Source organism: Gambusia affinis, linkage group LG08 (genome assembly GCF_019740435.1).
Source record: "Gambusia affinis linkage group LG08, SWU_Gaff_1.0, whole genome shotgun sequence".
NCBI lineage: Eukaryota > Metazoa > Chordata > Actinopteri > Cyprinodontiformes > Poeciliidae > Gambusia > Gambusia affinis.
Window position 1 is genome coordinate 7,613,228 of NC_057875.1, and position 14,842 is coordinate 7,628,069.

General features: G+C 39.8%; 1 protein-coding gene across 8 annotated transcripts in view; it reads right to left on the reverse strand.

Annotated features, from left to right (window-relative positions):
- Positions 1 to 4,046: 4,046 nt before the first annotated feature.
- The window catches only part of tle3a (TLE family member 3, transcriptional corepressor a), a 29,311-nt gene continuing 18,515 nt past the window's right edge, over positions 4,047 to 14,842 (reverse strand). For 6 of the 8 annotated variants that reach the window (XM_044124706.1, XM_044124702.1, XM_044124707.1 and 3 more), the window contains 12 exons: positions 14,081 to 14,203; positions 13,384 to 13,434; positions 13,149 to 13,301; positions 12,566 to 12,698; positions 12,255 to 12,430; positions 11,078 to 11,151; positions 10,744 to 10,993; positions 9,473 to 9,720; positions 9,198 to 9,345; positions 8,961 to 9,111; positions 7,880 to 7,956; positions 4,047 to 7,604 (listed from right to left, as the gene is read on the reverse strand). In XM_044124706.1, coding sequence (XP_043980641.1) covers positions 7,497 to 7,604; positions 7,880 to 7,956; positions 8,961 to 9,111; positions 9,198 to 9,345; positions 9,473 to 9,720; positions 10,744 to 10,993; positions 11,078 to 11,151; positions 12,255 to 12,430; positions 12,566 to 12,698; positions 13,149 to 13,301; positions 13,384 to 13,434; positions 14,081 to 14,203 — 1,692 coding nt within the window. In that variant the 3' untranslated portion in view covers positions 4,047 to 7,496. The remainder of the gene's footprint in view (positions 7,605 to 7,879; positions 7,957 to 8,960; positions 9,112 to 9,197; positions 9,346 to 9,472; positions 9,721 to 10,743; positions 10,994 to 11,077; positions 11,152 to 12,254; positions 12,431 to 12,565; positions 12,699 to 13,148; positions 13,302 to 13,383; positions 13,435 to 14,080; positions 14,204 to 14,842) is intronic. The other 2 variants (XM_044124708.1, XM_044124705.1) reach the window with 1 other exon arrangement.

Below are 14,842 nucleotides of genomic sequence, written 5' to 3' on the forward strand. Positions count from 1 at the left end.
CAAATTTCAGACATCAACTTGCATCTATTCAGTGTTAACCAACAACTGATAGCCTGGAGTTAGCAAATGCATCTGTGAATCACAGATGCATTTGGATATGCATTCCTGTGCATATCCTGTGATTGCACAGGATATTGTCAAAAGAAAACTAACAAAAAGAACTTGCAAGCCATATTTCCTTGGTGATTGTATTGGTTCCTGTCTGAATTACAAAAGAGTATGTTACTTATTGAAAAGTACCAACCTTCACTGACTGCTGTTACCTTTACACTGCATTAAATGGCTTAAAGCAACTAACACCAAGGAAAAAATTAGATTGTGTTTATACATTCAACAGTCCTTCCAAAAATAATGGAAAGATAGACATTCTGACTAATTATATTGCAATATTAATCCACAAAGCAGTAAAGTGTACACATTTTGTCAAATCAAAACCAACTGCAAAATTCTTTATATGTAGGAGCAGATTCTTTCCAATTCAGCAAAAGTAGCCATAGTGTAAATTATTTTAAATAATAATTAGAAGCAAACACAGGCGAAGATTAGCCAAAGGGAAATCCAGTTCTCATCACCTTAGCTCAATATCAGCATTTCCCCCGTAATTAGTCATGTTACTTATACACCTCCAGCTGTGCTTTAATCACTGAATGTGTGTGGAAAAATAATTAGCATCTTAGCATAATGCACATAATAAAGAAGCACTTGTAGCTGTCTTGATCTTAACATCAAAGAGCATGAGAGTCCCTTCATGGGGCATTAAAGTAACACGAAAAAACAATCTAATCAGAAGCCATAGTATTTACAGGATTTTTGGAGTTAGTTCTTCTGGAAAACCTTTATTGCCAAAGCAGAAACAAAACAGTGGTTCTAAAGATAAGCAGAGAGGAAATTATTTATTTTATCGTAATAGCTGCGTTGCCTCAAACGTGGCCAATGCTGTCAGCCGCTTTGACCTCAATATCTAAAATAGCATCCAGTCCACTCGTGTGGCCGTGTCATTTCACTAAGCTCTCCACGGGGTAAAGAGCAACATCAAGTTTTCATGTAGAGAGTCCTGTGAACATCAGCAGTCTGAACACAGCGAGTGACAGAGGCAGCGCTGGCAAGCAGCAATCCACCCTAATCCAAATGAATCCGGGTCTCCCAGGTTTGTTCATCCTGGTTGGAGGGCGATGACTGCTCTGCTCTGCTGGAGTGCTTATCTGCTGTCAGTGGTCGGTGACTGTACAGGCTTCATGTTATCAGGGCTCAACCTGCTTGGGGATTGGAGGGTCCACGGAAGGTAAACACAGAACCTGTCTTTCGCTTATCTGTCCCAGGAGTGAGTGTGCCTGTAATGTCTGGGTGTATGTGTGTGTGTCTACATAAAAGAGAGAGGAGAGAGAGAAAAACAGAGAGCGGGGAGCTTGTTTCCATGGCAACCTCCTACTTTATCCCCCCCCCCCATCCCTTGGCCCTCCCCTCTATAAGAGAACCCTGGTGGTCTTTGTGTAATGCGATTCCACTAGAATGCACTGTGGATTAGAGCTGTGTTGCCTTTGGGCCCTAGGCAGGGCAACAGTGAAGACATTATTACCCAGATCAAATGCTGTAATCACTAGGCACCGGGGGCTTTCACATGCATTGGAGATAAAACCGAGGACTGGCAATGCTCAGGTGATTAGTGGATTAATATTCTGAATTTCAGGAAGGTGCCAGTCTCATGCTGTCAGAAAAAAAAAAGAGAGAAAAGAAAAAGATTTTCTGTGTGATGAAAAGGAGAACATATGAAACAGAGTTCCGGCCAAAAGATCAAGACGGTATTCTGTTGGGTTGTGGGTTAGAAAGGGCCATTATGAGATTCTCACATTATGATTATCTTCAGTAAAAACACCAGAGTTTCAGGGTGTCATAATTTTTACACCAACAATTTAAAGCAGAAACATTTAACATGATCATGTAACTTTTATTTAAAACAGAAAAACTCTTATTTAGGCAGCCAAATTAAAATGACATATTGATTATTACCCTTATTGCAATGCTTTCTCTACAATTTATTTATTACTTATTTGATTTTGATGGTTAAACTTATTGCGTAGACTATCCCATCTTTTCGCTATTCTGCTTTTTACACATTAATGCTCAGAATAAAAGATATTATCCATCCTAAAACTTACTGGTACAAGTCACAATGAAAATTGGTGATGGTAATTTCCTTTAATTCCTTTAATTTCCTTCACTGTTACTTTCTTTTGCCAGTTTGTGTAGTTCCTTATGTGACTTCTTCAGGTCCAAAATGATTCCCTTTACAACTGGATGTTTTATAAGCCCCACAAATCAGTTCCAACCTGGCAGAACCTTTGTACCCACTTTGATAACCAAAAATTTCAAGTCATCATTTACTCATTCTACTCAGTCTACTATGAGGAAATGTAGGTACTGTATGTGAAATAAACAGTAAATATCGACGGCAGAAATGCTAAAATTATTCTGATTTGACTTAAAGGCCATGATCTGTTATACTTATGAGTAAGTGGGTCCAAAAACCTAAATCAATAATAATAGTGATAGTGAACGAGAAAAAATTTACAATTATTCTTTCCGCCAGATGACAAGAAGTGTGCAGCAACAGGTGGGGGAGAGGGAACTCTGCATTACTCCATGCACCATAGAATGTCACTGCTGCACTTTCTCTGGTATCTCATTGAAGGATATTAAAATATTCGTTGTGATGGAAAATTTTTAGCATTTTAAAACCTCAGCCCAACTTGATATAAGCAATCAGCCCATGCTTAACTGTGCTACTTGGTAAATCAAAAAAGATAGCATATTATCAGTCACCACTTGGTTTCCTGCATGGTTTTCAGATCTTCCCTCTAACAATCCAGACAGACTATGCAACTGGACTACGCTCTTGTGTTTTGAACTTCTGTAAAGCACTTGGGCCACTCTAGTCTCTCATCCTGCACCACTACCCTTCTTTAAATAGTTGAGAGCAGCACGGGCTTTTGCATGAGAACCTGCTGAAAGCCTTCCATTGAAACGTAGATCAGCGGAAGGCGAGACAATGACCCCCTCGATGTCCACGATTAGGCTCTTAGAGGTGCGGCCTTTCATCTGCAGATATTCCACTGTTTGATTAAGAGAGGAAGAAAATCGTACTTGAGCTGGGAGCTTAAGGTACAAATGCACACAGGAACTACACACTTCATGTGGAAAAAGAAAGACTACAGCTTTTAACAAATGAGCCCGTGAGAGCGTAGCGCGGCGGCTGGCTCCATGCTGAAAGCATCCGGCCCCGCTTTTGTAATCCAACAACAACATCTCTGGAGAGACAGCCTTATGAAGAGCTCACTGCTTCAAGCACATGGTCCTAGAAAAGTGTTGTGGTGGAGTGGATGGACTGGGCCATTCTCCTCATCCTGCCCCAACGAATTCAGCGACCAAGAGGCCACTCAACAGAACTCAAGAGGTGTGTTTACGTCATTTCTTTCCTTCATGCAATAGCTCTGAATTAAACTTCCATCTTACTGAATCACACTGAAGATGACCGTGTGATGTCACAGTGCAACCATGAAAACCTAACAAGAGATTGGAGCCGACAGTGACCACACTTGGGGCACACTGCGCCTTTGAAAGCTGCACCAAGTTCATCCCTCAAATATTAATGTGAGCTCAGTCATTTTCTGAATTCCAGTTAAGCCAGGAGATCCACCACAGCCGCTCTAACAGCACACGGAGAGTCTTCCGTTTATGTCTGCAGTTCTCCTGAGATAGATGTCAGCTCTGGATGCATTTGCTGCCATTTGCTGATGCACTTCCATTTACTGTCAAGGAGAGCCTGTGAATAATATTGCATGTACTGTAAATGCAGACTGGAGTACAGGAGAATCCTTGAGATAGTAACAAGACAAACTGAAGCGAGGACTCTGAGGACATGCTTTTGGCTTCCAGGCAGTAGACACAAAGACAAGATACTTTTCGCATACCCTACAAACAGTGGATATAAACATGTTACACATTGTGTTGGACTCCCATGTCAAAATAAATTGCCATAATAAATAATGTCAAAACGTTTCCCACATTTATTGGGAAGTACTATTCCATACAGTTCAATAAAAAAATAAAATAAAATAAAATAAAAAATCTAAACAGGGACATTTGAAAAAGATAAATTTTGAATAATACTAATAAAAAAAAAAAGATAAAGTCTTTGACTGTGATAATGCCTCATGATCAAAGGTATCCTTTAAGCTTCTGGAAGCACGGGATCAAGGTGACTGTGTTATAATAGCTGCATTTTTAGTGAATAACTGTGTTTACTTCTGTTGCTTTTTTGGTCATGCTTTTATCCCTTATTTTTCTACGTCTTTTGTTTTATTGTTATAGATTTTTAGGATACAGGCCAGTGTACCAGAAGCAAAGGTAAACAATGCATAAGTGTGGACACACCCTTAATCTAATAGCACACATTGATTTAATTTCAGCATTTTGTCTTCTTGTGTCTACATGCCATCGATAATAACAAATTCAATGAACCAAAAATAGAGTTCCGCTGTCTTAGTAGTCTTTTCCTGACATTTTCATCTTTCAAGTTAACCTTGTAAGACCTTGTGTTGCAGTATTACACAATCTCTATTTCAAACAAAATAAATGTACAAATATTTATTTTTCTTTCGTTTTTTTGTTGTTGTTTTTGTACCCAGACTTAGAGACTGAACATTTTTATTCAGTCTTGGAATCCTATTAGGTAGGAAACCTGCCTAATAGGAGGCTTCCTATTAGGCAGGTTTATTTTGTGACTCCTGCTACAGTCACAAAATACCCCAACTTCAAAAACTTTTGATGTGCAAGATCTCTGTGAGTTACTGTACCACATTAATCAAAAGCAAGATAAGCAAAATGTCTTTTAAAATTTTGGGGGGTGAACATTACAATGTGTACATATGTCATGTCTGTGTAACACTTGCACAAAATGCTAAATAATTTCAGATTATTATCATCGTAAAACTGTACAAAAACATGTTTTCACCTCCAAAGTATAAAGCCATCCACAAGCTTGAACTTTTTAAAAATGTTTGTCTATGTCTGGGTTTTTCACATTTAAGTCATGGTTTGAAGAGAGCAGATCAAAAATATCTAATTGTAGAAAAGTATCAGTCAGGACAAAGATACTAAAAAAAGGTTCTACAGCATTGCATATATGACTAAAGTGTTGACTGGCAAGACAGAAGTTCTTTCTTTCATAAAAAATATCCAAGCCTGACACAAACTTATGGAAGAAAGTGTTATAGGCAGAGCTACAACTGAATAGGCCACAATTTCAAAAGAATAACCATATTGCTAAAAGAACACAGTGAAAGATGGTAGTGGCAGTATCATGTTCTGATGCAACCTTACTTGAGAATGATTTAAAAAATATAGCAAAAACCTGCTAATTTTAACCCAAAGCACCAAGGTGTCCTTTATAAATCAAATAAAAAAAAGTATTTGCACTGGAAGAAAATTGTAGCTGTAAAAGCCAGAGTTAGGAAATAAATAAAACTAACAAAAAATCTGATGCTATTTTAAGTGTAAGCAGGTACCTTAAATCAGATTATTGTTTCCATTTTATTTCTGAAGGTGGAAAAAGGTCTGGAGTGATACCATAGTCTTCTTTGAAAAATGTGTCTAAAATCTGCTATTTCAACAGATTTGAACACCTTATGTTTCAGACGTTTCAGATTTTGGAAATAAACAAATTTGTTGTCTTTCAGTTAACTGAATTTATCACAAAGATTGACGGAGGATACATAGTTATGATTTATTCCCTTGCAATAAAAGCTGCACAAAATTTCATCTGAAAATGAACTTATTAGCATAATAGTTGCTAGTTTGATGTAAAAAGATTAAAATTACCATTTGCAGACATCTGTAGTCTTGGCACTAATCTATGCCAGTGAATCAGTTGAAATAGAAGCCAAAACAATGACAGAAATACAATTAGGCAAATAAGTCCTTCAAAATGAAATAAAAAATATATAATTTTACCATTTTAAAAAGAGCCGATATGCAGATTTTGTAAAAAAAAAAAAAGGGTTGGATATTTTTCACATTCTCCCTGACTCTTCTGCTACTTTCATGTTAAGGTTTCATCGTTTTTAAAAAAAAAGAGTTAAAACATCCAGCTATTCACTAAACACCTTCGTAAGCAGAATGGCAACAGCAGTTTAGAAATCAAGTCCAGATTATACTTTATATAAAAACAGTTTATTGACTTATCAACAACTGTCTACTGTACAATCCTTATGGGTGAAGATGAGTGTATGCGACAGTTTATGTAGAGGTTGTTGCTGTAAGAGTTTTCCAGGCAGAATATTGCAAGTACTGAAGAAAGCAAATGGCATACCTAGGCTGTCAAATGTGGATGTGGCTTTGCTTGCCATCTATATGTGTAACCAAGCAAGTCTTGCATATCAGTCACAGGCCGTCAAAACAAGGAAGGCAATAATTAACTTGCACAGACTGATGACTTTGCAGAGCGGAGCAATGAATTTTCATACAATGGTTGAGTCAACATCTGAGCTCAAGTCACGGCTGCCTTTCAGGAAATCTATCAGTCTCCCAGTCGTTAGTTATCCATTTTGGTATTACTGAAAGCAGCCAGTGTTCAGGGACAGATCTTCATTTCAGAGTTGAGTTTCTGCTGACCAAAGCCAGTGGGCCACTGAAAACTGAAAACAATGAATTTCTTCGTCCTCCAGACAGGGGAGCGGGGGGAAACGGGCAGTTCCGGAGTCTTCTGTGGCTAAACTCCTTGGAACAAGCATCTGTTGTTTTGTACCAAGTAGCAAACAAAGAAAAAAAAAAGGAAAAAAAAAAAAGCTGTTATCGGGAAAGAAAGAAAAAAAAAGCTCCAAATTAGATTTCCGAAAAAGGTTGCTCTTGACAAAGAACATGGGAAAAAAATGGAAAGGAGGGGAGGGGAGGAGGAAACAGAATATCCTCTTACAAAGTCCTAATCTAATTTCCATCCCCAAAGGGGACAGAAAATCACAGAGAGAACAAGAAAGAACCATCACAAGCGAAATTGGACACCAAAATATAAATCTATAAAAGGCCATTTATTACTCCATTATGTACACTTTTCACAGGACCTCCGAGGAAAAGCTCCAAAGTGAAGCACCGCTTCTAGTTGTGTCATGGAACTTTATCTCCACAGTCAAAAAGCATAAAAAAAAATAAAAAAAATCCAACAGGAAAAAAAAAACAAAAAAACAGCAAGACGTCTTTTTGTTTAATTTCCTTTATCTCAGTGCCTTCGCAAAACCGCTCTTGCTGTACAGAGTGTTGTAGTAATCAGACATAAAATCCAGGTCCAGAACAGCGCCACCATCCATTCCAGTCTGGCACTGCCAAACTTCCTGTCCTGCAAAGCGGAATCCATTTCGTCTGTTTGAGGGAAGATAGACGGAGGAGGAAGAGCATGCCATTCCTAAGCATGGGCATGCTCCGATTCGAAGCCGTCCTAAGCAGTTCTAGTAAATCACTTCATACACGGTGGCCTTCTTGTCACCGGAGCCCGTCACAATGTACTTGTCATCCGTTGAGATGTCGCAGCTCAGGACCGAAGAGGATTCCTTGGACTGTTAAAGAGAGGAGAAGATAAAAATGTGTTATTCCTGAAAGCGACTAATACACTTTGATCCATTTAAAGTAAAGTGGGGAGGATTAGCTGACTACAGGGGTAGATTAGATTGCGGTGACATCAAGTTTTTGGCCCTCAAAAAGACTCCTTTGTCAGGTCAATAATTCAGTTTCAGTTTTCACTGATAGGGTAGGCCTGAGAGACAGCGGTCGGCGTGTCCTTCCGCTCGTTCTTTTGGCCGCGGCTGCAGACAAAGGGTATTGATCCGCATACCTGGAATATGCTGGCGCCATAAGGAGTCCTCCAAGCGTTCAACAGATTGTCCTTCCCAGTGCTTACAAACCATTTACCTGCAAAAAAAAGAAAAGGCAATGCCATGATCAGGCCTCCTTGAACTAATGAGAGACAGGGAAAATATCTTCAGAACAAGACTCATGACATCTCTAGCCTTGAGGACAAAACAACTGAAAAAAGGCTTGTGATAGAGTAACAAGGAGTGCATAATTGCATAGTAGAAAGAAAATGATATACAAGTTTGAGCTTTTTTCTCTAGAATAAAAGTCTGTAAAATGCAGAATGCATTTCATTTTCAGTTGTCCTAGAACATTTTATTAAGCCTTCTTTTGCTTCAATTATAACTGTCTAACAGTTTTGCACATCTAGTCACTGAAATTCCTGCCAAATTAGAGGCAAAAACAAACTAAGAAAGATTTATTTTGAAAACAAAATGACATAAGCAGTTTGATGTCTGTAGAAAAGGGATCTGTGACTCATTGTACACTGCTAGTCCCAAAAAATGATCCATAATTATCTCACAGGTTTGCATTAGTAAAACAAAGATTTTCAAATTCTTTAATTGTTAGGGTTTACTATTTTCTTACATCCTGTAAAAGACTTGACTGAATTTTCTGGATGGGTTAGATTCCAGGGCTACCCTTTATTTATCTCCATCTAATTTTTTATGTCTCCAGCTTCCCCTTTGCACATGTAGAAAATCATTCCCTCAGTATGATGCTGCCAGAAGTGGGGGTGTTGTGTTTGGGTTGATGTATAGTAAACTTTCTTCTGCGCTGGTGTCTTCTCATTGTAGTTGAATGAAGTGGATTTTACATAAAATTATCAGAGTAAAATGGGCTAAATGAAAATACATGCCACACATTTCAGATTTTAATTTGTAAAAATAAAAATAAATAGAAAAACGTTCTTTTTACTTTCACTTAAGACCAATGTACAAATTTGTGTCGATCTAGCTAAAAACAGCAAAAGTTAAAGTTTGCATTAACAATTTTAAGGAGAGTTAATAGTTTTGCAAGGTAACATATTCTCTGTTCCTTATATGAGGGTTAGTTCATACCACAGTAGGCGAACTTAAGGGAGAGGACGCAGCTCTCGTGCAGGTGCAGCTGATACTTGTCCGGCTTCGAATGATGGAGCACCTCCACATTGCTGCTCTCCATTCCAACAGCAAGCCACTCTCCCGTCGGACAGTAGCCCAAGGAGAAGATCTGGGGGCAGGACAATATTAACAGTTCAGTGGCTAAAACAACATAATGGTGGCTTACACATTTGGTTCTGTATTAAACGGCTATACCTGTGAAGTGAAGTCGTGCTGCTGCAGCTGTCGACCCTCTCTTAGATCCCAAGAGCGAACAGTGTTATCAAGGCCGCCTGTCCACAGTTTAGTACCATCATGAGAAATGTCAATACAGCTAGCACCATCTGTATGACCCTGGAACTGCCTGCAATCAGAGTAAGAAGGAACACAAACATGTATTGACATCCTCTTTAAAAGCTCATCACACAAGAGTGGTTCTGTTATGGGGCCAGAGCCCGCACACTGGGAATATATTTTTTTTCTCCCCTAACCTAACAAGAGTCTGGTTGTGCAGGTCCCAAACGGCGATGTTTCCATCACTGCAGCAGGAGAAGCAGACTTTGGCGTCGGGGCTGATAGCCAAGGCGTAGCACGCCGGGGCGGACGAGGTGAGCTCAGCTTTGATGCGGGGCGTCTGGGAGGCCAGGTCCCAGATGGTCAGAGTGCTGGCCTCGCCTCCAACAATCAATGTGCGACCATCAGGCAGGAGCTTACAGGATCGGATGTAGTTATCCCTGTTCTGTCGCATGGAGGACAAAAGCCAATCAATACAAGCTCTGGCCAGTGAGAGGAGTGCAGAGAATTAGAAATGAATCAGGAGGAAAACCCTCAGACCAAATCAAGCAACAGGTGTTCTCCAGGCTGACCTGAACCAAGTGGAAAGACGTATAGATGGTCACGATAGTGCATATATTTTAAATTTCACAATATTAAAATTCTATATTTATCCACAGAATGACCTTCAGATTATTCAGTGTTTTTCTTCCTAGCATAAATTTGTGCTCTGCATTAACAACAAACATCTGGAAAGTCATTTTTTTTCTGTAGCCAATAGTGTTCAAAGATAAACAAGGAATGACACATATGTAAAACCAAACTAAAAATGTTCTTTGAACATGTTTCCAATTTGTGGTCCTAATTTCCTTTACTTTTGGTCCCCCAAAAGTAAAGTTTTGTCATTAAGGACAAAGGTTCCTAATTGGCAGATGCTGGTTAGAATCTGAACCCAAATTAAAGATGCAGGAGGTAACTCTTATTAAAAAAATTATTTTGTACATATTTGTAAAAAAACATCAGTATGTCCAGACAGTATTATATGAGGCACATAACTTGTTAAAACTCAAACAAACAAACAAAAAAATCAAGCTCCTTTTTTTGCACATATATCTTTAGCATGGAAGGTACTGGAAATGGTAACTACCTGCATTAATTGACTGGTTTATCTAGCAATGAGGATGTAAAAAATAGTTTTGAAACATTTCTTCACACTTCTACAGACCTGGAAAAGTAATAACAGTACTCATACTTTTGAGTCTGGTATTATTTTGATCAGTATTGTTCAGACACTGAATAAATGTTTACATTTCTGACTCAGTACATTTAAAGTCAGACTCTTAAATGGGATGTTATCCCTGTACCAGTTGGGACGTAATCCTCAACAAAGGATTATCCGATTTTAGATGGAGTGACACAGTTTTTAAACTCCACTACAAAGGCTAATTGTGAAATGTCAGAAATGAGTGAATCGGGAGAAGGTTCTTACCAGACAGTCCAGTTGGGATACAGGGCTTTTGCTGCCTGGCTGACTGATGTCCCAGATTTTGACGCAGCCCTTACCGCCAGTGTATACGTGACGGGTGGGGTTGCTAATGGTGACAGCACACACCACTTCGCCATGGCTTAGTGTGTTGATCTGACGTGCATGACGCGGGATACCTGGGCCAATGAGAGCATCGGGCGGGAAGGGTACAGGTTGCATCTGACCATCTGCGCTGACATGGAAAGAGTACGCACTACAGAACGATACACAGAAGTGAAATTATAGTCGTTGGCCTTGGAAATGTGTCAAAGTGCTATACATTTGGTGAGACACTCACGGTTTGCCCCCAGAAATGGACGTGAGGCTAGCTGGAAGGCCAGGGGCTCTCATATGTGTGTGAGGGTCAAAACCCTAAAGAATGAGATAACATAAAAGTCTGAAATTCAGCTCTGTGACCAAAGAAAGAACTCTCAACGTGTCCAGATAGAGCTGCATCAATCTGAATTTTTACTAACATGTCCAAATTTCTCTTTAGAAACTAAAAGAGAGGACATAAGGACATCGCAGAAAATACAAAAATCTTCTTCATCATTTATATTAGAAGTGAGACAACAGTTAGTGTAAAACCAAAATTAACTATATTAATAGGGGTAATGGACATAATGGTTGTAAAGTTGACGTCTATCTTTCCTCGAATATTAGCATAATTAACGCTGCTCAAATAACACATCCAGGTCTGGTCCTGAGACCTATAAAAATCTCACAATATTTGCTTCAAAGAATTTCAGAGAAACATTTGAGCACTCTGTTGAACCTTCCTGTTATCTGTCGAAAGGCTTGCTCTCTCTCGACATGTAAACTGCGGACATGCCTCAAAGCAAACAAAAAATAATAATTTTTGAATAGCTTCTTATTTTTTTTTATTTTCCCCAGACTATGTCAAACATTTAGCTGACTCTGCAAAATTGCTAAATCCGGATGTTTTTTATTCAGTAACTGCATCCACATTATAGAGACTTGTTGCTGTGATCCCACACTGGTAGCACTTCCTGGTGATTTTGTTTCTTTTTTGCAATGTTATTCACATTATGTCTTTATGGTAACCACTACTGTTGTTGTGAAAGATCTTCAGCAATGAAGTTCCCTGTGCTCAGAAGGAGACACATGTCATACAGCAATTGTTTAAGGAAGGAAATATTGATATGTCAAGCGTTTCTGAAACTTTTGTACAATCGAAACCATCAAAAAGTTTGCTTAGCTGCATGTTTGCCCTGGCCGTTTCATCCATTTTTTTTTTTACATTTGATTTTGAGGTTTTAATCTCTATGGTAGAAAATTTGGATAAAATGCAACATGAAGGCTCATGGCCTTAGAAAAACAAATACATTTTTGACTTGCCTTTGTCAAATTTTGGAGAAAAAACCCCCAGATATGGGTCACAAATGAGATGAAAAGTCAGATTTACACTGAATGTGACATCCTGAGTAGCATATTGAAAGAGGCAGGATCATTACCATTGGGGAGCGTCCATACGCTGCGGCTGCTGCAGCACTCATCTGAGGGGAGATGTGCAGGCCAGCGTATACGCCCGGACTCGTCAGACTTCCATTCATTTCATGGTGGCCCATCATGGCAAAGGGAGTAGGATAGGAGCCAGCAATGGACAGAGGGGTCCGCAAAGCTGGTGCTGCTGCAGGAAAAAAAGAAATTAAGAAAAATCAAAACTAGAGATGGATATCAGTATGCGAGATGACCACAGACTGGAAAAGAATGATAATAAAACAAATAAATTTAGACTCTAACAAGGACAAAGAATGGTACCAACCAAGAGCCTCCATGCCTGGTGGTTTGCCCAGGATGGGTCTGAGCCCAGGAGTGGAGCTGGTGCCAGGGGTGGGGGCATCGTTACGCGGGGTGGGGGTGTTGGATTTGAGACCAGGCGTGGAGGATTTGTCATTCTGTCAGGGGAACAAGAGAGCAAGCGCATTCACAATCCCAAAAACCAGGCACTGTGCAGACTGACAATTTGAGAGCAAACTGAACCTAATCCAATCTAATTCTGACAACCCACAGCCATAAACTGCTATTTATTCTAAAACCTATTACGGTCACAATGGAGATGGGGCCGCTTCTATCCCCTTTAGCTTTAATCTTTCAGCGAGGCAGAGGCAAAAATCCCAGAATAGTTAAATACATTGAGCTATTAACAGAGGAGACCTGACTGATCCTGATGCGGGACAATATTATCCCTGACATTTTAGTTATGCACTTATAGCACAGACAGTCATTCCTAATCCACAGTAGAAAATGCTCCAGATCTATTCGCACATACCCTTTTGCTCTCCCTGCAATTCCTTTTTAAAACCCCCTTCTGTCCTACTTTGTCCTCATCTCTCTTGATGTCTTACGTGACTGAGCTCCTTGGCTTTGGAAGACGGGGTGCTCCCGGAGGAGGCCACCGACGCTGGGCTGTTGGGCGTGTCTTTCTTGGGTGGGCGCGGTTTATCGATGCCGTTTTCTGGTGGGGAATGGGCCGGGCTTGCCCGTGGAGTAGTGGGATCCTGATAAAACACCAATTTTTATGGTTATGTAACAGCTTTGGTAAAAAGTAGGTGTTATCATTTAAAACTACAAACCACTCACCTCATTAGACACATCTACCACCAAATCATCACTTTTCTCTCCATCACTGTCCTGCCGACAAAATTAGAAAAATCAGCCACCTTAGTAGACATACTCTGGATAAACGTGTGTTTCTTTCTGAGAGTTGGATAAGCCTGCAGCCAGAGATAGTGATAGTTGTCACTGTGAAGATGCCATGCAAGTAGAACATTGGTTCATATCCACAGGGCATTGCAAAAGTTTTCATAAGGTTGAGAAACTTTTGACAGATTTTGTTTTGGCCTTCGCCTTCCTCTGCAATTCCGATAGTCTCATCTCTCTTCAGTGTTCTGCCTGGGATTTCTCCCATTGCAGTAGATTCCTCAAGTAGAATAGGCAAATCAGCAAACAGAAAGAGAAGTTGTGAACAATGACTTCGATTCCCTGCATTGTTTTAGAATTGTAGTCTGCCTGTAGACTGGTAACAGTTAACAAAGCCGTTTGGTCTGAGTTGGCCACTCAGACCATTAATTAACATTAATGTTAATTTTGAACATAAACAGTTAATGTTCAAAATTAACATTAACTGTTAATGTTGAATTAACATTAACAGTTAATGGGTCTTTATATCTTGTGTTAATCTTGTGTTTCTTTTTTTTTTTAATGTCTGAATATTTTTAGCTTTAATAGCTAAAACTAGATGTGAAGCATTTCTGTTCTTATCCTTTAATCAACATACATATCTGCTCATGCTGTCCTTCTCCTCCACTTTGCGTTTCTTTGAATCCAAGCTGTAGTCTGAGGAGCTGCGATGTTTCTCACTGGCTGTTCGCAAACTTTCTGATGGCGATATTGAGTTATTCTAGAGAAAGAAATAAAAAAAAATTTTTTTACTGCCATTTTATTTGCCTTTGCAAAATTCAGCAGCATAATAACGTATGCATTTCAAATTAAACAATGAACACACTGAGCTAATGCAAACGCTAAAAACGCCTCATTCACACAATAATATGGGCACAGCAGTCGTCTAAAACATGCAGCTGTGGGCCAGCACCAAACAGTACCCTGACACCAACCGAGCCCAAGCTCACACACACACACACCGCCCCCCCACACACACACACACACCGACACACAACAGAATAAGCCGTTATCTAAATTAAACGGAGTACGGCTTGTTTTCTGAGCTCGTCCACCCCCTCTCCTTATAACTGGACAACAAACAGCCTCACAGGGGCTTGAGCAATGTGTTGTGACTGAACAGAGGGCCTTTTCTCCTCAGAGTCATTTGGACTAAGCATGAGAGAGAGAGACAGAGAGAAACTATATGCAGTGAGCTCTGGGCATTGGGCACTGTGTCAGCTCCTGCTTTGAGCTCTGATAAAGAAAAAGAATCTATATCCTGCCAGTGGGCATGGCAGCGTGGGACTGACTGGTGCTTCTCCGTAAAACCTGCCTACACAAGCTGGGATGGCTCACTCCAAGCGCCAACAGAAGGGGA